General features: G+C 43.3%; 7 protein-coding genes across 7 annotated transcripts; 4 read left to right on the top strand and 3 right to left on the bottom strand.

Moving 5' to 3' along the window:
• Positions 1–255: 255 nt before the first annotated feature.
• Positions 256–1,319, bottom strand: BYT42DRAFT_493028 (uncharacterized protein; the record flags this gene model as incomplete). The annotated part of the gene is made up of 4 exons (XM_051564189.1): positions 256–639; positions 706–810; positions 895–913; positions 1,006–1,319. The coding sequence occupies 4 exons, from the start codon at positions 1,317–1,319 to the stop codon at positions 256–258; spliced, it is 822 nt and encodes a 273-aa protein (XP_051425231.1).
• A 190-nt stretch (positions 1,320–1,509) lies between these two features.
• Positions 1,510–5,449, bottom strand: BYT42DRAFT_562836 (replication factor RFC1 C terminal domain-containing protein). The gene is made up of 17 exons (XM_051567518.1): positions 5,332–5,449; positions 5,212–5,272; positions 5,130–5,151; positions 4,953–5,072; positions 4,267–4,893; positions 4,089–4,202; positions 3,842–4,022; positions 3,594–3,773; positions 3,444–3,529; positions 3,319–3,366; positions 3,122–3,259; positions 2,913–3,060; positions 2,688–2,836; positions 2,509–2,619; positions 2,276–2,429; positions 2,074–2,216; positions 1,510–1,978 (listed from the first exon to the last, which is right to left on the bottom strand). Exons 1-17 carry the CDS (start codon positions 5,368–5,370, stop codon positions 1,699–1,701), a joined length of 2,601 nt encoding a protein of 866 aa, XP_051425230.1. The 5' UTR covers positions 5,371–5,449; the 3' UTR covers positions 1,510–1,698.
• Positions 5,450–6,885: 1,436 nt separating this feature from the next.
• Positions 6,886–12,164, top strand: BYT42DRAFT_544430 (SNF2 family N-terminal domain-containing protein; the record flags this gene model as incomplete). The annotated part of the gene is made up of 15 exons (XM_051565756.1): positions 6,886–7,273; positions 7,343–7,989; positions 8,062–8,592; positions 8,681–8,782; positions 8,845–9,008; positions 9,069–9,375; positions 9,458–9,792; positions 9,859–10,051; positions 10,133–10,371; positions 10,450–10,657; positions 10,720–11,067; positions 11,129–11,338; positions 11,408–11,532; positions 11,607–11,841; positions 11,913–12,164. 15 exons carry the CDS (start codon positions 6,886–6,888, stop codon positions 12,162–12,164), a joined length of 4,284 nt encoding a protein of 1,427 aa, XP_051425229.1.
• A 401-nt stretch (positions 12,165–12,565) lies between these two features.
• BYT42DRAFT_612236 (uncharacterized protein) lies at positions 12,566–13,030 on the top strand (the record flags this gene model as incomplete). Its single annotated transcript, XM_051571608.1, has 1 exon — positions 12,566–13,030. One exon carries the CDS (start codon positions 12,566–12,568, stop codon positions 13,028–13,030), a length of 465 nt encoding a protein of 154 aa, XP_051425228.1.
• A 1,458-nt stretch (positions 13,031–14,488) lies between these two features.
• Positions 14,489–16,692, top strand: BYT42DRAFT_612235 (uncharacterized protein; the record flags this gene model as incomplete). Its single annotated transcript, XM_051571607.1, has 7 exons — positions 14,489–14,911; positions 14,977–15,168; positions 15,223–15,504; positions 15,575–15,612; positions 15,668–16,266; positions 16,333–16,538; positions 16,606–16,692. The coding sequence occupies 7 exons, from the start codon at positions 14,489–14,491 to the stop codon at positions 16,690–16,692; spliced, it is 1,827 nt and encodes a 608-aa protein (XP_051425227.1).
• A 132-nt stretch (positions 16,693–16,824) lies between these two features.
• BYT42DRAFT_264504 (nucleophile aminohydrolase) lies at positions 16,825–17,850 on the top strand. Its single transcript, XM_051562771.1, has 4 exons — positions 16,825–16,965; positions 17,059–17,243; positions 17,316–17,423; positions 17,494–17,850. The coding sequence occupies exons 1-4, from the start codon at positions 16,963–16,965 to the stop codon at positions 17,765–17,767; spliced, it is 570 nt and encodes a 189-aa protein (XP_051425226.1). The 5' UTR covers positions 16,825–16,962; the 3' UTR covers positions 17,768–17,850.
• A 394-nt stretch (positions 17,851–18,244) lies between these two features.
• Positions 18,245–19,882, bottom strand: BYT42DRAFT_562825 (uncharacterized protein). The gene is made up of 4 exons (XM_051567517.1): positions 19,707–19,882; positions 18,727–19,631; positions 18,517–18,666; positions 18,245–18,440 (listed from the first exon to the last, which is right to left on the bottom strand). Exons 1-4 carry the CDS (start codon positions 19,810–19,812, stop codon positions 18,351–18,353), a joined length of 1,251 nt encoding a protein of 416 aa, XP_051425225.1. The 5' UTR covers positions 19,813–19,882; the 3' UTR covers positions 18,245–18,350.
• Between the last annotated feature and the right edge of the window lie 698 nt (positions 19,883–20,580).

Raw genomic sequence — 20,580 nt, 5'->3', positions numbered from 1 at the left:
TACTTGACTATAAAAAAAAGCATGCTAACTTAGCAAACCAGTCATGTATACCATCTCCCGAGTCACTTACGTATACCATGCTCCTCCAAAAAGTGTCAACAAAATACCAGCCAAGTTCATCACAGTAATTTTCAAATCAAAAATAATAACAGCGAGCACAATGGAAAGGACCTGCTTTACGTTGCCTAAATAATACCGAATACCCCCGTTTGATCAGTCAAGTCACGTAAAAAAAGAAAAAAGCTAGTAACAAAATCATCCTTCCAACATACCAGCCACTGTCATGGTCAATGCGCTTGTCTTCTTGTTGGCAGTGAAGCTCACGACGTTCAAGAAAAATGCAAAGATGCCATTCACCAATAACACCCAAAACAAGGACATACTGAAGCTCTCATCAAAAAATACGTTGACTTGTTCCATTTCGCCTGTAGCGTAGGAATACACTAATGTTTGAACAAATGCAAGTGGAGACATTCGTAGTAACAAATCCAATGGGTGGAGCTTCAATCGTCCGACCTGGACTCGGTTTGTCACCACCGTTTTCACTGCAGCCAAAACCGTTCCCAACACCGTCAGGAAGAAACCCATACCGGTATAGTTGTAATCACCAAATGTTGCAAATCCCACACCTGCAATGACCTAAGCTCGATGGGTTATCAACGATGCCTCACTCAGTCTCTTCTATTCAAACAGACGCAAACTTACGGGTAGCAACGATATGTAAATTTTTGGCGAGTAGGTTTTGCTGAGAAACATGACGGACAACATAATGGTGAACACGGGTGTCATGGCGCGTACTACTTGATGAAACTAAGCGTTCCCATCATTAGTTTCTTGTTCATCGATAAAGGGCTTATCAGTTGCCACCATCCCATCTACTTGAGTCTAACTTACAGGCACGGAAACTAGATTCCTACAAGATGAGAGACCTGTCAGTATGGGCGGATAATATTTTTCACTCTTTGTTCCTGTCCACACTCGCTTGCCAATAAATTTTCTACTTACAGTGAAACATTGCTGATAGCAATATTAATGGTATATAACACCGAGAATAGCAGCATGACAATATTCTCTCGTTGGCCGAGTTTGGCTGGAGTGAAGATCCCGCATTTCCAAAAAATAAAAGAACCAATAGCGCCACACAAGGTATGTATCGCCGTTAACGTCCAGGGGAAAGGAAAGCGGAAAATGGACATGATCACCTTGTTATAAAGGGTGAGGGCCAAATTCAGAAAGAAGTACAAGGCGAGCCACATGCGTGATGAATCGAGGCATCCACCTCGTGTCGATCGTGTGGAGAGATGAATATCGGACGGCATGAAGCTTTGTAATTCAAGGGGAAAAAAGACCACCACAGAGCGGAGGAAGAGGAAGAGAGAATCAAAGGGGCTAGACAAAGAATAAAAAGAATAAAATACATATACCCGCAAATCACCCAAAAAAAAAAAAAAAAAACCAGGCACCGCACGCAAATGGTTCAACATTGTTATTTTGTTTCTGATTTATGAAAAATTTCTTGCTCAGCCAACATGAATTTTTTTTATATAGAAGTGTACTTTTCTTAAATAATGAAAATATATTTACAACGGCCTCTGTTTGACTCTAAAGGATGTAGAAGAAGAAGAAATCAAGGCATGAATTATAAAAATGAAAAAAAGGGGACAATGAGGGGATGGCCTACAGAGAGAGAGAGAAATCTTATGTCTTTCGCTTCTTCGTGGTGGAGCGTCCAGCTTGAGCCGATTTGCTTCGTTTGGCCGGCTTTTTCTTTTTGCTTTGACGAATAAGTTTATCATCATCCAATGCATTCTCATCGTTGGCCTTTTCGTCATCTTCTTCTTCGGACACCGCTTCACCATAATCAGCTTCTTCGTCATCAAATATAGCCCCTTCCAGATCTTCCGACGGAGTTGATATTGCCTTTTTAATTGGAGTGCCACCCGTTTGAAACAATATCGGATGTTGACTTGAGTTGTAACTATCAACAAAAATAGAAAATTCCGATAAGACAGAAAGCCAAAAAAAAAGGAACCATCGAATGTTGACTTGAGAACCGCATTCAAAGTAACTTACAGTCGTGTAAATGAAGATTTCGTTTTGGTGGGGAGTTCGCTCAATGGGGCTTGAGGTCCAAGGCAAATTTCGCTGAGTGTGTCGAGATGGTCTCGATCGAGATAATACGAATCGAGCACACGCATGGCCTCTTGGTAATTTTCCTTTTTTTGACAGGTTAGGGTGCCGCCGGCTCAAGCGTTGCACAAACGTGATGGATTACCTGTTTTAGATTGCTAAAAATTCGGGCATTCAGGGTGGGCACATAGTGTTGTCGTATTTCGTATTTATCTCCGGAAGCCTTTGATCGCATGTGGGTCTGCACATCACTCATAAGTCGTGCGTATTTCGCAGCTTTCGAATTTTGTCCAAGCCATCTATACATTTCTCCTCGATGAATGAAAATGTCCCTTTTTTTTCAATGATGCATATTTTTAGTATGGGGTTTTTACTTACGCAGGGAAATTCAGTCGGAAACCGCCCGACAGACTACCTTCCATAAACGAAGCTGGACTGACACATGAGAAAATGGAGTGAAGCGGCATCAAAGAATAATGCTGCACGGTGCTGCATCGAGACAATGATGTCAAATTTCAATGTGGGACAAAATATTAGGAACATTATGGTAGACTTACCCGTGGATCATCGTGTCAACCAAGTCACCGTCCGCCATGGCTTCGGCGGCCTTGGAGGCTAATTCCATGGTGTAACAACCAATATCTCGTGGCGAGCCCGATTTAGACATCTGAGCGGCCTTTTCCGGCGTCGATCTCAAATAGTTTTCCTATCATCAGTTTAGCCCTTCCTCGTTTTTCCTCGGTTCACGCAAAAATATCGGGGGGATTGATCCATCAACATACAAATACCATCAGCGGGGCAAGCGAATAATCGTGGAAATACACCTCCGATTTTTGTGCCAAGTTTTTTGAATGCCAGGAAGTCGAACTTAACAGAGCGTGCGGGATATCAAAGACGCTCATTTGCGCATATTTTTCATTCTTTTCACCACTGGCATCCCAGGTGAGCATTAGTATGCTTTTACAATGCACACAGCATACGATGAACTTACGTGATCTTGGCCTGATCATAGGTCATCGACTCTTCCTTTAATCGATACGTTGACATGATGTTGATAATTTTGCGCACATCATTTCCCGTCGAGGCCACCAATTCATCCAAAGCCCCCGCTCCCATTTTCAATTTCTCTCTGCAAGGAATTGATCAGTTTGCGGTTTGTCTTGCCCACATAGTCTTCAACGTCTTTACCTGAATGCTATCGTCATGATGCGTGCACGTAATTGATTGACCGGCGTTCTACAGTAAGTATATGTGACGTTTGGTATCTCCTATCGATGGGTATTTTTTTCCACATTGTTGTATATCTCTATTACCTTTTGAACCGTGCATCAAAGCAGACTTTCAGTAGCGGCGCTACCTTTTTGGATCGCACATCATTACATATACATATCACAGGAATCTGTGACCAATTATTCAGCCTTCATCATTTCATGAACACGGTTGGGAGAGAGTATTTTTTTTACCTTTGACTTTCGGATCAGATTGGCTAATTCCGCAGCTCCACCACGATCCCCTGCTGACATACCATCCACTTCATCCATAACAAGCACAATCTTCTTGCCCTTGGGTAACGTAACCGATGGTTTTCCGGCCATAAAAAATTCGGTCATGGTGCGATTATCCATCATTTCTGAAAGATTTTCCTACAGATGCGAGTATCTTTTAGCAAAAAACTAAAGGACGATTTTTTTCCCAGAATGGCATCACATACCTCGAGCACTTTTTTGTTGCGAACATCACTGGCGTTGAATTCCAATACTTCATAACCGAGTTCTTTCGGCACTACTTGGGCCGTGGTGGTTTTGCCGATGCCTGGTGGACCACTGATCAAGACACCACGAAAAGTGTGAATGTCGTTATCAACAGGCTTCGATATCGTCACATTGGGTTGCCTGAAGTAATATTGTCAACTGATCATTGCTAGTATTCCTTTTTATCCCTTGTTGAATTAAACATACCAACGCTGAAGCCATGAAGCAATCTGCTTCACCATTTCCTTGTTGCCAATGATCTCATTCATCGTTTTGGGTTTGTACTTTTCTGTCCACAGAGAATTTTCCTCTGAATCCACACTAGAATATCACATAATTTAATAAGCTGAATATACTTTGAACGGTAATAAGAGCAAGCACGTACCGACGGGAGACTGGACTTTGATTCGTAAGCGGTCCAGCCTTTTGTTTTCCTTTATCAATAGCGGACGGAGTGGGAGGTGCCGCTTTAGGTTTCGGTACGGATATGGTTTCTTTGGTACTGGTTGCCGCCATTGGCGAAGCCATCCCATTTTCTGCTTTTTCAGCTACCTTGGTCTCCTTGATTTTGTTCACTGGCTCAGCTTTGTTCACTGACTTTGGCATGGGAGCGGGCTTTACAGGTGAAAGCTGACCCTGGCGGGGTGTGGATGATGGTGTGTCTGTTTTCGTTATAGATTCTGAACGCTCCTTTTTTAACGGACTGGGCGTCGATTTATTTTCGCCGATAGGTGCTTTCACCGAGGTAACGTCGGGAACCACGATTTGCGATGAATCGATGGTTTCTCTCGCTACCTCGTTTCCATCACGACTCGGTACCGTTGACACGTCGGATTGGATCTTTGACACTTCGGGAGCACGGGTCTCTTTGCGTTTGATCTCTTCATTTACAGGAACAGCTCGCTGCATATTTTCTCGAAGCGCTTTGGCCGGCTTACTCTTTTTGCTCGACGCAAAAAAATCCTTGGGATCGACATATTCTTTGGTTGGCTCCTGTATCTGCTGTCGTTTCCTACAGCGATAGTGAGATTATGAACCGTGACAAGACTGTATTGACATCGGAATGTGTACCTTGGTCTCTGTTCTGGATCAGGGCTAGGCGATGCAGATACGTTTTTCTCTGATCGCTTTGCTGAGGAATTATTGGGCATCTTGGCATGATTCGCGGTAGCTACTGAAATGGGCTGCTGACTGCGGACAAGATCAGCGATCGCGAATAGTGAATTCGTGCCAAGTGTATATACTTACAAATCTTCGTCATCGTCCGATTCTACATGGAGGGTCAGTTGTCAACAAAATGAGGGGTGGTCACAGAAACATAGTCTCTTACCAATAGCGATACGGTGCACGCGTTTGGCTTTGGTAGGATTGGCATTGCCAGTGTTGCCCTCCTGTTGTATACATAATGATCAGCGTACAATGTAATGGATAGATTAGCTGAAGCAGCTACCTTAACCTTATTCGCGGAAAAGTATTTTTCAATGCCCATTCTTACAAGCAATTGAAAAACGGTGTGCCAAAAGTGTGTCTACGTGACAATGGCACGAAAAAAAAAATTAAAAAGATCGTGCTTGTGCTGACTCTCAAAAATCGAGCCGTCCACCAAATTCGCCTCACCATTCGTGATGATCCCATTTGTATTTCTTCTTCATTATAACAGGGCGCTGCCATCCAAACAGATGATAAGATGTGGCCAAATTCATATACCTTTGGACAAAGCATACTGCAGCGTATGCATTGATAAGTTGTACTTTGCCAATATTCGATCTTCCCCTCCGGAAGCAAACCTAACAAATAAACAGCAACAAGGTCTTTGTCCTTTGGCCGCTCTCGAGCAGGAATATGGCAGCAGTCACAGTAAAATAACCATTTCATGGATCACAAATGATGGTAACTGTGGTGGTTTACCTTAGGATGAGGTCCGTATGATTTTTGTTTCTCAAGACACGTCATTTGGTCTACATTATATAACAGATGCACCTCTTATGCTGGGAACCGCATAGAAAAAACATTCTCCAAAGGTAGTTTCAAGTCAACTGTGCATTTGCTTTTCTTTGGGACATCTGCGAATAGCAAACAAATGACTTTTTGTCTCTAAACTGGAAAGGGCGGCCCTTGAGAAGCGCCACATCATAACAAAGCAGACCACCAGTGCAGCATTTTAAGCTTTATAAACAGATTACATAATCTCTCCATTGATCTTATTAGACTCATATTTGCATCAAGTTGAAAACTCATGAATTTTAACTTGTAGACGAAGAAGAGCCCTTAAATATCGGGAGCATGCCCACAACACCCATTCAGGATCAAATGGCGGCCTTTGAATATAGTCAATGACGTAAATAAAAAACCAACCAATGAGAGATTCCCTGGAAAAATGAATATTGAGCGGGCGGTTTCGCTGATGCAAGTTGTCTTTTCTCTCCTCAGAAAAAAAAAACCTTGTTAGAAAAAGTGAGTATAACCTATCTCAGAACCAGCTATTTTTGTCCTATCGATTAGAATTATGCAGATTCTATCGCACTCCATGCTTTCTTTGACTTAAGACTTTTTCTTATGGGAGAAGCAAATCATTATGACAGAACATGGTCGACTAAAAACTGGGTTTTTTTTTATTTTTTTTTCTTGCCCTTTTTTTTATTTTTTTGCAGAACCAGCCTCAAGACTGTGTTATTTTGACACCGCGAAACTTGTGTACCTATTGCCACTTTTTATTTTATTGGTATTCATTGGCTTCAGCGTATTATTGGTTTTTCTTTCTGGTGAATTCGCATAATGAGCTCTCTTTCTGGTGGCATGCCGCCAAACGGGCCTTCGATGAACATGATGCCTGGGAACATTACCAAGGATAAGCTGAATGGCTTACTTCAGGTAGACAAACCGTGCCCCCCAACTTCCTCGTCTTCTTCGAGCATTCTCACTTACCACTAATGTCTGACTTTGCAACCTTGTTCTACAGCGCGCTCGATTCTTGCAATCGCAAGGGGCCAGAGAAGATAACAACATGGAATTAGCAAGCATCATGCGGTTCCTGAAGAATCTGCAGACACAACAAATGCTACAACAGCAGCAACGTCAGTCCATGTCACCGTATGGATCCGCTAATATGCAGCAATCCCCCATGTCGGCTCAATCATCACCTCAACTGCAGCAGCAACAACAACAACAGCACCAACAACCACCATTACCCACACAGCAACAACCGACCCCGCCGTCACAACAACAAACACAGCCTTCATTACAACCATCTCATGCTACTCCACCTCAATCCGTTCAGCAACAAGCCTACACGCCCACACAGCAGCGACCGCCACAGCCCATGTCACAGCCGCATCCAATGCAGCCGACGCAGATGTCTCCCGCTGTCGAAGCTTCAAATACAGGCTATCCAGGTATGTTTGTTTTTGCTCTGTCCGTTGAATAACGCTGTTCCTTAACTTACCGTTTCGATTGTAATACAGGGTCAGAAGCGGCATCTGTCTTCACACAGAACCAGCTTTCTGCATTGAAATATCAAATTTACGCCTACAAGCTGATATCAAAGAATATGCCCATCCCGCCCAATATACAACAAGCCGTATTTTCACCGGCCGCATCGGAAGGACAAGGGGTGAAAATAGCATCACCCACCGTAAATCCACCTTTCCAAGGTAACACACCGGTGCTTGCAAGTACGGCACCCAATGGCGTGTCGCCTGCCAATTCCGTGCCGGTACCTGCCCCTGAGAAATTGGTGACGCCACAGGCCGCATCCATCTCTCCACAACTGAGAGAACCGGAATTCAATGCTTATGCGTCACCTTATCATTTGTTGAAGAAACCGATTTCGTCTTATGCCCACGCTTCTCGACAGCAGCGATTACTGATACCTAGCATTACCCCATGTGGTATCGATGTTCAACTGGTCATGAAGGAACGTGAACGCCGTATTCAAGCAAGGATTCACCATCGCATCGATCAATTGGAAAAGGTAGCAGGAACAGAGGCGTTGGAAAAGCGCATGGCCGATCTCGAGAAAGATATTCAATCAAAGGGTACAAAGCCGGGTTTGCGGATCAAGGCTGTCATTGAACTCAAAGCGCTTAAACTTTTGGAGAAACAACGCAAGGTGGGTTGAGCAGTTACGCGGAGGAGGGGTTATTTTGGTCTGTCAGAACAACTGAAGTCTGTGCTCTTATAGCTACGCGAAGAATTTACAAACGGTGTAACAAAAGCTACGGTTTTGGCGACCACCGTGGATCGCATGGCTTACCGTCACATGAAGAAGCAAAGTTTGCATGAGGCACGTTTGACAGAGAAAATTGAACGTCAGCAACGTATCGATCGCGAACAGTTTGAAAAACAAAAACATTTGGATTATTTGCAAACGATCTGTGACCATGGACGCGACCTGTTGGCAACGCAGCGTTTATGGGAGGCGAAGCAATCCAAATTGGGACGGGCTGTTGTTCAATTCCATCAGCACATTGAAAAAGAAGAGCAAAAGAAGGCAGAACGCATTTCCAAGGAACGTATCCTTGCGCTGAAGAACGACGATGAAGAAGCTTACATGAAATTGATCGATGAAGCCAAGGATACACGTTTGACCCAACTGTTGAAACAAACCGGCTCCTTTTTGGAATCGCTTACAAAAGCGGTCTTGGATCAACAAAATGATTCTATGTATCAAGGCCAAGGCACTGGTATCGACGAAGTATCATCTCCAACGGATGTAAGTATTACTTTATTTATGGGAGGGGAAAAAATTGGCACCACTGGCGTTACATGAAAATCATCTGACTCACACCGTCGTTTGAAAGGAATCCGACACCAAGGTAGATTACTTCCAAGTGACACATCGTGTCAAAGAAGAAGTGCAGCAGCCGAATATGCTGGTGGGTGGTCGTTTGAAGGATTACCAGGTATGTTTTGTAAAAGGATGCTGTTGGAGCTTCAGATGACTGATAGTGAATGGTGGCGATAGTTGAAGGGTCTTCAATGGATGGTGTCATTGTATAACAATCATCTGAATGGTATTTTGGCCGATGAAATGGGTCTGGGTAAAACCATTCAAACCCTCAGCTTGATCACTTATCTGATCGAGAAGAAGCGTCAGAATGGTCCTTTTCTCATTATCGTACCTTTGTCGTAAGTTGGTTTTTGTGGAAACCCAGTCTGGATTGAGAAGACTCATTAGTTATCGTGTAGCACAATTACCAACTGGAATATGGAATTCGACAAATGGGCACCGTCCGTCTCAAAAATTGTTTATAAGGGTCCACCTGCGGTGCGCCGATCGCTGCAACAGGAAATCAGACATGGTGATTTCCAGGTGCTGCTAACGACCTTTGAATATATCATCAAGGATCGCCCGCTGCTGAGTAAAGTCAAATGGCTGCACATGATTGTGGATGAAGGTCATCGTATGAAGAATGTCAATTCCAAACTTACTCTCGCCTTGCGTCAATACTATCATTCTCGATACCGCCTTATTTTGACCGGTACCCCATTACAGGTATATAAAAATAACCCGTCGCTGTTCAGCAATTCAGTATGGTGTCTTTTGTGTGATTCGGTTGTCTCACCATCACTTATAGAATAACCTTCCTGAACTGTGGGCACTACTCAATTTCATTTTACCCAAAATTTTCAAGAGTGTCAAGAGCTTTGAAGAATGGTTCAATACCCCGTTCTCTAACCAAGGCGTGCAGGATAAAATCGATCTCAACGAAGAAGAACAGCTGCTGATTATTAAGCGTCTTCACAAAGTGCTGCGTCCATTCTTACTGCGCCGTCTGAAAAAGGATGTGGAAGCGGAACTTCCGGACAAGGTGGAACGGGTGATTAAATGCAAGTTATCAGCTTTGCAAGTCAAACTTTACGCTCAAATGAAGAAGAGTGGCAATCTTTACACCGGTCTCAATGAGAAAGGGTAAGTTGGACCAAGCAATGGAATGGTTTGGATGGAAACCACAACTAATCCTACGGCAACCCACAGACGTACAGGCATCAAGGGTCTTAACAATACACTGATGCAACTCCGAAAGATTTGCAACCATCCCTTTGTATTTGAGCAAGTGGAAAACTCGATCAATCCCAACCGTACGTCCAATGAATTGCTTTACCGAGTGGCGGGCAAATTTGAACTGCTGGATCGTATGCTTCCCAAACTGCGTCAAACCGGGCATCGCGTAAGTAAAGAAGAATGGGATAAAGAACCATGGGAGAAAGCTGACGGGAAAAATATTCACTCTATGCTTGGCATGTTTTAGGTCTTGATCTTTTTCCAGATGACCCAAATCATGAGCATCATGGAAGATTTTCTGAATTATCGAGGTTTCACTTACCTTCGTTTGGACGGTTCTACCAAGGCCGATGATCGTTCGCAACTGCTTCAGGTTTTCAACGCTCCCGATTCACCCTACTTTTTATTCTTGTTGAGCACCCGCGCCGGTGGTTTAGGTCTCAATTTGCAAACAGCTGATACTGTCATTATCTTTGATTCTGATTGGTAAGCTATCTTCGTTGTCCCTGCCATCAACGATCACCCGTCACGCTGATGCCTTTTCTGACTTTTATTTCTCTCCAGGAATCCTCATCAGGATCTCCAAGCGCAGGATCGAGCTCATCGTATCGGTCAAACCAAAGAAGTGCGCATTTTCCGATTAATCTCGGCCAATTCGATTGAAGAAAATATCCTGGCCAAGGCCAACTATAAATTGGATATCGATGGCAAAGTTATTCAGGCTGGTAAATTCGATAATCGAAGTACGGATGAAGACAGAGAAGCATTCCTGGTAAGGCATTTGTATTCTTCCAAAAATAAGAGTTCGTCGAAACTAAGCATGGGGTGTATTAGCGTTCGCTGCTGGAAGACAAAAATGATGAGGATAATGACGTGGACGCGGAAGAAGAGATGGATGATGAAGAGTTGAACGAAATGCTGAAACGATCAGATGAGGAATTGACCATTTTCCGAAAGATTGATGCGGAACGCCATCGAAATGAACTGGATCAATATCGTCGCATGGGCGGTCGTGGCAAGAAGCCCGAGCGTCTGATACAAGAAGATGAACTTCCAGAAGTATATCTTTTAAAGGAAGAACCTGTACCTGAAATCAAACCCATATTGGATTTCGGTCGCGGACGACGGGCCAAGGACGATGTGCGTTATGACGACGGTTTGACCGAAGAACAGTGGTTGAATGTGAGTTGAAATTCTCGTCGTTTTCAGGATCGCTTTGATATTAACGACGCTTTTTCTAAAGGCCTTGGAGAATGAAGACGACATTGACGAATTAATCGAAAAGAACGAACAACGACGGAAACGTCTGATGGAAGCGCAGGAGACTGGAGACAAGGTCGTCAGTGATACCGGAAGCAGACGTGGACGACGACAGCGAGAAGAAAATATCGTTGCTTACGATGAACCATACCCTTCAAAGAAGCGAGGACGACCAAAGAAAGAAGAAGATCCGGTAAGTTGAAACTAGGCAGCGATAGTAGACCTCCTCCACCTCTCACTAATTTTCCGGTGGGATCGTTAGGCCAAGCGCAAACGATCAAAGAAAACGGAAAGTGATCCTGTACCTCCAGAAATTCGAAGACAGATGACCAGTGTATTCGAACAATGTTACAAAGCAGTGGAAGAGTCCACCGAAGAGGACGAACAGTAAGTGAACAAAAAATAAGAACTTATGGAACGGTTGAAACGCGAGTGGTTCTAATGTCTTGTGTTTTCTGCAGCACCTATCGACAACGCGCTCAATTGTTTATGGATCTTGTGAGCAAACGCGATTACCCCATGTATTATATGATGATCAAGCAACCTATTGCTATGAAAATGATCAAGAAGCGTATTCATTCGTCGCACTATAAAACGATTGCTCAGTTCCGAGATGATTTCCATCTGATGTTTGATAATGCCAGAACTTTCAACGAAGAAGGATCGATCGTGTATCAAGACGCCGATGAAATGCAGGTAAAATTTTCACTTGGCATGAACTGATGAATTGCCACAGGGATCGTTCTAAACACGCTATTTTATCTTAGAAAATCTTTGATGAAACACTAAATCGTTTATGCCCGGGTGGCATGTTACCGCCTTTGCATAATTATAGCAACGGAATGGCCATGCAACCTCCGATGCCGGGGAAGCGGCCTTTTGCCGGTTATCAAGCCATGCCGCCAGCACAACAGCCAACGTGGAACAACGCGCCTACACCAAGGAAAAAGCAAGCTTATTACGAAGATGATGATGAAGAGGAGGAAGACGATTATGAAGATGATGAGTACGGTGAATAATTTGATCCGCAGTAGTATCTCAGACAGAGGAAGGATAAAACCGGCAAAATTAAGCTTTTTTTTTTTGCCAACATTGTACATAACAATACGATTTTTTTTTTCTTTTGCAAGCATTCCCTAAAAAAGCTTGCCCAAAAAAAAAAGAACTTTTCGAAAAAAGCGAAAAATGATTTTCCATTCTCAATTGTTGAGTGTGTATGAATCAGGATTGGATTTGTTTCATTGGTGCTTTTTGTGGCCAGACTTTGCATCCCGCTTCCTTATTGCTCCAATACCCCTCCAATTTAAGCGACCTGTCAAGAGTCCTTTTTTTTTCTTCAACTCTCTTTTTTCTCTGTCAAAACTTTTTTTTTCCTTTTTTTTTCTCACTCAATCGATACTTGTCCATGACGACTATAACTATGAGTCCAGCTCCTTCGTCTGATGTACCTGTAGCTCCTTCACCGCAGAAACCGGCGGCGTGGCCTCGGTCGCATGGCAATGGACGCAGCCATGGGGATTGCTTTCAAAAATTGCAGGATCTGATAAACAAAAGAGAACAGGAAGAGCAAGAACAACATCAATCGGACTTGCTGTCGGCTCCATCTATTGTTCGTTCACCGTCACCGGATGACAGAAATCCCCACGGCATTCTTGTGCGACGTTCCTCAAGCATGACGGATGTACCAAGGACAGATTCTCTACAAACTTCGACAGGGTCAGACTTACTTGCTCCACCAGCGTCAGGGTTGCGTCGATCACGGTCTGTGCGTTTCACCACCGAACCGCCTAAAGTTTTTCGATATTCCAAACCCACTCTTTCCGACGAACTTGATTCGTCAAACTACGACTACCGATCCTCTCTACTGTTAAAATGGAACAATTAGAGTTAGCCTGTCTTTTCTTAGCGCCATTCCCTTATTTCCAGCATTTCCACCCCAAACTCATATTGACGTTGATCGCATATCACTTTTTTTTGTATAGAAAATGAAAACTAGAATTTTTTTTTTAAAAAGGTGAAAAAAATAGGTGAAAAAGACCCCTTTCAGTTTGTGTGCGACCCTTTTTCAAGGTCTACGGTCAAGCTGGAAGGACCCATGCGTCTAGTTTGCCCAACAGTCGCTTTTTCTTGATAGAAAAACTCGACTAATTTTTTTTTCCTCAGAGTATGAGCATATTATTTGTACGGACATGAACTCACATGTTGCTTAATGAGCATAACAGAGACGCCACGTGGAATGGTGACTAAGATTTGAATGAGCCCATGGACAAAAAAAGTATGGTTTCAAACATTTTTTTATTCGGAACTTGGTTGTTCTTTGAATGGCCAATGGAGTAGGAAGAAAGCACGAAGTGTACCCCAGGCCCATTTCACAGATGCTTAGAAATCTGTTGACTTGTCTTAACAGGCTTCGTATTTACTGTTTTGAGGGTTTTTTGTAACCAATAACAGAAAATAACGCATTTCTTTTCCTCGGAACGAAAATTAAGCATGCGTGGTGCCAAGACAACACACACTCCGAGTTTCGCAGCCAATAAGAAAACGCATCCCCATTCTCAGAAATACAATTGGCTGTGAAGCTTTTGAGGCATCCTTTTTGTGCCTCATGTATTCCCTTGTAAAAAAAGATGATGATATCTTCTGATTTGTAAGCATTTCAAGCCACAGCAATATCACCGTCAGTGTCATCAACCACCTAAAGCAGGAAATTGCCCGGAGATAATATGAAGGAAAACACAAGAACGGTGGGTGCTGATAAAGACGAAGTTTTTGACATTGACGGTGTGTCGTAAAAGTCATCGTCCATTGTGAAAATTTGCCGTTATTTGGCGCCTGAGAAGGTACCTTGGAGTTTTGCAACAACAAAGTTACTGTATTTTCATACAAAGTACCACACTGTTCAAACATGACTTCTGCAGAACTTGCGTTGGCAGCTGCCGCCACCCTGACTATAAATCAGAATCAATAAAAACCATCTCTCAATTAGTACGCCATAATTGCCTGAGCGAGCAATTGGTGCTGCGAAAACAAATGAAAGGTACCTTGCTATAATATTTGCTCTTTTTTTTAAGTTGCTGTACAATGGATTTTTGTTATCTTTTGTATTGTACAAAGCAGTTCTTTTACACTACTGTAACATAAGATAAAACTTCCAAAATGGAGCTACTGTCGCATAAGGAAACTATGCTTGACATGACGCTTTTTTTTTTATTTCAAAGAAAAAAAACGCATAATTTTTCAAGCGGAACGCACACGTTTCTAAAAACACACTGCCTAAAATGGTATTATTCCTCTTTTGGGCAAGTTGAAACCATTCTCCTTTTGCCCAATTCCCTCTTTCTCCATGAACATGCCAGAGGTACCTTTTGATCGATTGGACCCTGGTCCACCCCAGTTACCGCCTCGAACTTCAAAAACAGATTATCCTATCTCACCTCCTCGGACAAAACATCACCGGCTCAGTGCTGGTGCATCCAATGTCTTTTCAAAAATTCATGGCAAATCGGGTCAACGGCCTCGATCAACCTCGGACGTTGGTGTAGCGGAATCTTCTGCGCGAGCAGCCGCCATTTCACCTCAGTCATCGCCATCCGAAGAAGTCAATCCGCCGGACGAAATGGCTTCTTATTACTCTCACTTGCACAAGCACGTACGTCAAGTGAAACGTACCAATAAGAGCCATCTTATGCCGCCTGTACGAGCCGACTTTGAAATCCGTGACGATCAGGGTACAATATCGGTCCAGTGGACAGCTTTTATACAGGCGGTAAGGGACAAAACATCCAGGCGTCCATGTGACATGTATAATTTCATGCTAAACCTGATTTATAGTGGTTCCTTTATCTTGTAAATTCACAAGCCGGTGATCGTATTGACGATCGATTGGAGCCTTTTTCGCTACATGTCATTAAAAGCAGCATGGATCGTTTGTACCTGCTTCTTGAGCCCTTGGCCAAGCCTGCAAAGTCTATACGCCGAGTTTACCGATGGGAGAAGGTGTGGGTGACAGGCGCGAGTCTTTCGGTAAGCTGAACATAACAGCCCATCCAAACGTGATTTACTCATCCCGCATAACAGATCTACGTGATTCTGTGGTATCATGATCTCCTCCTGACTGTCAGTTTTGCACTCTTGATCATGTTTATTATTTCCATCCGCATGGATACATTCGCACAGTACGGAGTAGAGGCACTTGCCAAGGATAATGAAGTACCAGAAACCAACGGTCGCTTTTGGAAAAAATTTCGCCATCATTACGGCACACAGCCATACTTGGGATTCAGCGCCCTGGAACACAAGTCCTTGAGCGAATGGCGTTCGGATGTCAAAGAACAGTACGGACCCAAGGCGCAACTCTTGGTAAAAATCCAATCATAATCCTTTTTTATTTATTTAACTCCATGGACAAGGTCTGATAATTGACGTGTAGATGAATGACTTGGTGGATCGATTAGAACGACTGAAAAAGTAGGTGATGATTGGTTTGGATTCGGTCATTGAAGACTTAGTCGGTTTGCTCTAGTTTGATTACGTGGAAACGTCCAGCCATGACACGACTGCTGCTGTGTGTCCTTATCATTGTGACGGTGGTCCTTGCATACATGCCAATGCGGTACCTCGGCAAGCTCCTGCTGCTTTGGATTGGCGTCGAGTTTTTCTTTTTACAGGCACTGCGTTCGCATTACCCCACGCATCGACGTGCGTTCAACGTCATTGATTGGCTGCTTCGGGGAGTGCCAAACGATGCTGAGTATGCTTTGGAAGTCATCCAACTGCGTCGAACTCAGCCCTCCAAGCCGAAAGAACCTCATCACGTCAAATCGAGATCCATCACCGCGCCCACACTTACTGTTCCTCCCAAGCCTTCACCGTCACAATCGACCAACAGCTCCATCTCTACCGCGGACACAACCGAGCTTGTGGAAGAACCAGATGTGATGCCTGGTAAAGCCACCTCAACGGCCGCCACGCTTGCTACCATGATGGCAGCTGCTGCGGTGGATCAGGTCAAACAAATCATTGAAGAACGCATCGAACAGGACACGGAAAATGACGATACTTTGAGAAAACGAGGTCGTCAGAAACGCCTTTCAAGGAAAAGCACAGAAGAAGCATGCGATAGTAAGTACAAGTAATGGATAATGACATCTAGTGACTTCTCATTTATTGTTCTGTTTTGTGCCTTAGCTTATGGATGCATGTACAAGGGAACGATTCCCGGAAGAATTGTGCTTACACCTGAAAGCCTGCAATTCCGTACTTCTCGTGTAACAGGTGCTCGTATACTAGTGGACTATCCATGGTCTGATATTGTGGGCGTCCGAAAAACAAAAAATATTGACGTGGTGATCTGGCATACCAACGGACTCGAGATCACCACTTCCGAAGGCGAGGTATATATTTCACTGCTTGTAAATCCTTTATTCTCTTTACATGTTGTAACTCATTTTTTCACATTAGGTTCTTCGCTTCGAAAATGTGGTGAAGCGAGATGATTGCTTCAATCAACTCGTGTCGCTGTCTGGCGAACAGTGGAGACATTTGTGATAAAAGAACATAAATTATATTTTATTGGTGGAAAGCACATACACGACTGAATTCTGAAGTCCAAATTTAGTAACTGAATTGCGCATTTGTTATAAAAAAATGAATAGACCTCCAAATTAAACTCCGTCAATGGGTCGACGTCATTCTTCCCTCTGGTTGCGCTGTGGACGCGTATTCCCAGTTACGAATTTCGTCGTCTTTGGCAAGCTGTCTTTTTTTTTCTCTTTTTTCTAGTCGCTACTCTATTCGTAAAGCAATTCATATATCATCATGGTAAAAGCCATTCGTTGCTCTTTTATTTATTCACACATAGAGCTCGCTTATATGTGACGAATCTAAATGTCTGTTTTGCTTTCTGAAATATAGTCGATTATGCAATATAACGGTGGCTCGGTGGTCGCCATGGTCGGAAAAGACTGTGTGGCTATTGCGGCTGACAAGCGATTGGGTCAACAGTTCATGACGGTTTCCACCGAATTCCAAAAGATGTACCAAGCGACAGAAAAGAGTTTCATTGGCCTGCCTGGTCTTGCCACCGATGTTTTGACATTGTAACGTACCTGTATATGCTACCATCTGAGTATCTCTATACTGACGATTGCTTGCTTTTTCTTCACCATCAGAGCCGAACGATTTCGATTCAAGATCAACATGTACAAAATGCGTGAAGAGCGCGATATTGAGCCAAAGACATTGGCTCATTTGGTATCCTCGACATTATACGAACGACGGTAACTAATCCATCATATTCACTCGGTCACTGGATCTTGCCATGCTCACTAATCGATGTGAAAAAAATAGATTTGGTCCATACTTTGTAGAACCGGTAGTGGCTGGTTTGGGCAAGGATAACAAACCGTTTATTTGTTCGATGGACTTGATTGGATGTATCAACTTTGCCAAAGATTTCGTTGTAAGCGGCACAGCAGGACCTAATCTTTACGGTATGTGTGAGTCGCTCTGGGAACCGGATCTGGAACCCGAGGATCTCTTTGAAACCATTTCGCAAGCATTGTTGAACGCACAAGATCGTGATGCTTTATCAGGATGGGGTGCCGTTGTTCACATCATGTAAGTTACCATGATCTGTTTTACTTCGCTAATGGGTTTGCTGTAACTGGGCCTTTTCCTTAGAACTCCCGATCAAATCATTACTCGAACATTAAAATCGCGTCAGGTAAGTAACTCGGCTATCATCTTTTTCCATCATTCCATAACTCATCGTACCTTGATGGTCTTTTCTATAGGATTAAATAAACGATTAGATAAGGGTGTTTCCATGGATCAACATTTTGCTTGATGTATATTACATGTTTCTTGAAGTTATTTTGCGACGAGTCTATGGGAAGCTCAAGTCAACAGAGGACGATCTACCATTCCAAGTGAGAGGGATGGTCTTATTTGAAAAAAAGTTGGATCATTGGTGTTACAGATATTGCAGTGGCAGAATACAAAATTGTAATACGTGATTATGGGTATTTTATGAGGGATTAATGGGTGATTGGGACTTGGAATGGAGACCATCAATATATCACAGATTGAGGTTTGGATCAGATAGAGAGTATCTCAATTAAAAGGTAAATTTATTTTGGTTCATAAACTGAAAAGAGTGAAAATGGATGGAAAAACAGGGAGTATCCGTTTGCCATGAGGGTTTTTCATCGAGATGCTTTCAGTCGATCGTCGGTAGCAAAGTTGGGGCTTTTTGGCACGGTGAGTGCGACGGGTAGATAAGGGGATTTAAATCGCTGTAAAAAAAAAACCAGTAACCTGTGAATATTTGTCTGTAAAAGTATGTTTGATCATCATCAAAAGGATTCTTACCTTGGATTCACGTCTGTTGTTGGTGGATTGCATAGCATTGTGTAGTTTTTCAATACGTTGTCTGATAGTGAGGGGTTCGTCGTCATCTCCCAGAAGGAGTGCTGATTTGGATGAAGTACTCAATAAGGATATTCGGCGAACAGATGGTTTCTACAAAATATCCATGGTTAAGTTTCTGCTTCAGTTACTATGGCACAGCATAAAACTCACCTGGATTCCACCTTGGGATTTCTCCAACAAGTGATCGTTTCGTCGACTGTAATCAAAGAGACGTGAATGGGATGGTAGATTGGTGGGCACAGGAACCGAGGGCGTGAAAGTACTCGCTGACGTTTCCGGAAGGGTGTGTGTTTGCAGCCATTGCTGGCTTTTTCGTTTGGATTCTTCAAGGACTCGTCTGGCTCGACGAATTCGGTCATCGACTGAACTGCTGTTGAAGTTGGGAGAAAGCGATCCGTTCTTTTTTGCTAACTCATCCATTGGTGTATCGAGCCACTTATTCCGCGTCAGTTGAGATTCGATCGGCTTGATCCCTGAATTTTTCGCCACATGCGCCAACTGCTGCCGTATCTTGTCCAACCTCGCAATGACACTATCCACTTCGGCAGTCTTGACCGGAGCAAACTGTTTCTGCGGATCCGAAAACGGTTTGGGCGCGGACGGGCTTGGTGTATCCAACGCAGAGTACGAGTATGTACTCCGGCGGTTGGACCCACTGGCACGATGTCTGGGAGATTGGGTATGTTGTTCGCGAGTGGGAGTGAGGGTATGTCTTGCAGGTGACAAATGATTCGATTCGGAGACGATCGACTGCCTAGAGGGTGTTTTGATATGCGCAGTATCGGTTGGATCTGAGTGCAATGGGGCTTTGGCTTTCTCTTTTGGAGCCGCGTATTTTGATGATATAGAAGTAGAAATGTAGGATTGCCTTTTTGGTGGGTTGGCTGGTTGATTTGAAGCGCCAATTTGTCGTGCTCGGTTGAGGTTGTGGCGGTTGAGAGAGGATATGGTGTCTTTTGTCAGTCGTGCAAGAACGTTTTTTCGCTGCTGTGTCTTGTGCAACGACTCTCTTGATCGGCTACTCTCTGCTTGCACACGCACATTTTGTCCATTGGCTATGATTCAAGTAATAAGTAAAACAAAAACGTGGAATGCAAAACCACCCGTTCAGAACCAGCATGTCAACGTACCAAACCACGAGTCACTGAGCGCATTCACCGAATCCGGTTTCGAGAAATCCCAATATTTAGGCGCATCAAACTCCCATTGCGCATTATCCGACGACTGAGAAGCCATAAAAAAGGAACAGAATAATGCCAACAATTGACCAAAGTTCTAGACTATAATTAACAATGCTGGTTTTGCGTTGTCTTTTTTTTTTTTTTTGGTTAAGGAGTTCTCTCATTGTGCCTTCCCACTTGGAAAGAAAGCAGTCACGCTTCAATCTTCACCACACCTCACCGTTATGAATTGGGAATTCATTATTATTACGGCTTAGCAATGAATCCGTTACAAATGACTGGAAGAAGTCGATGACAACGAGAAATTTGATACAAATGCCAAAGTAATAAAAGATAGCCGTAAAACAGTAATTCCAGAGAGTTTTGGCAGAGATCAAGAATGGGCACTGCAAAGAAATTGTAATATGTTGTGCAATTTTTGTGAAATATTTTGCTACTATTTCGAAACAAGGTGAGTTACAAATAAATTGAGGAAATTCGTATACACAAGGTCTAAAAAAACTACAACCAGTTCGACCTTGCAAGCTCGAGTTGTTTAATTTGCATTGCTCTGACTGTCATAAAACAAATTTGTTAACCTGAGAGTGCATGCATTTTCTATTTCTGTATGTGGTGTGTTACCATGACCTCTTTTGGATCAGCCTTGTCATTTGTCCTGATGTCAAGCTCAAAGGAAACGGCCCTGCCACGAAGGATGAGATAATAAAGTCAAATGAGCCAGTGTATCCAATGAATGTCATTGCAATGTGTAGAAAAAGATCCAAAAATACTTGGTTTATTGCGCGGATGTTTTTAAAAATCAATCGCCCATGATCTGATCTTA

Source organism: Radiomyces spectabilis, assembly GCF_025331425.1.
Source record: "Radiomyces spectabilis strain NRRL 2753 chromosome Unknown BYT42scaffold_4, whole genome shotgun sequence".
Taxonomy (NCBI): Eukaryota; Fungi; Mucoromycota; class Mucoromycetes; order Mucorales; family Radiomycetaceae; genus Radiomyces; species Radiomyces spectabilis.
The sequence above is the reverse complement of the archived record's forward strand: the minus strand, read 5'-3'. Positions and strand labels throughout refer to the sequence as shown.

Excerpts from the sequence above, each read along its gene's own strand:
- BYT42DRAFT_562836 (XM_051567518.1), bottom strand. The coding sequence starts at position 5,370 with ATGGGCATTGAAAAATACTTTTCCGCGAATAAGGTTAAG. Across the intron at positions 5,073-5,129 it reads TCGGACGATGACGAAGATTT|TCAGCAGCCCATTTCAGTAG; the intron begins GTAAGTATATAC and ends TCTTGTCCGCAG. Across the intron at positions 3,367-3,443 it reads TTTGATGCACGGTTCAAAAG|AACGCCGGTCAATCAATTAC; the intron begins GTAATAGAGATA and ends TACTTACTGTAG.
- BYT42DRAFT_264504 (XM_051562771.1), top strand. Across the intron at positions 17,244-17,315 it reads GCCACCGATGTTTTGACATT|AGCCGAACGATTTCGATTCA; the intron begins GTAACGTACCTG and ends CTTCACCATCAG. Across the intron at positions 17,424-17,493 it reads TCGACATTATACGAACGACG|ATTTGGTCCATACTTTGTAG; the intron begins GTAACTAATCCA and ends TGAAAAAAATAG.
- BYT42DRAFT_562825 (XM_051567517.1), bottom strand. The coding sequence starts at position 19,812 with ATGGCTTCTCAGTCGTCGGATAATGCGCAATGGGAGTTTGATGCGCCT. Across the intron at positions 19,632-19,706 it reads GCTCAGTGACTCGTGGTTTG|CCAATGGACAAAATGTGCGT; the intron begins GTACGTTGACAT and ends CTTGAATCATAG. Across the intron at positions 18,441-18,516 it reads ACAACAGACGTGAATCCAAG|CGATTTAAATCCCCTTATCT; the intron begins GTAAGAATCCTT and ends TTTTTTTTACAG.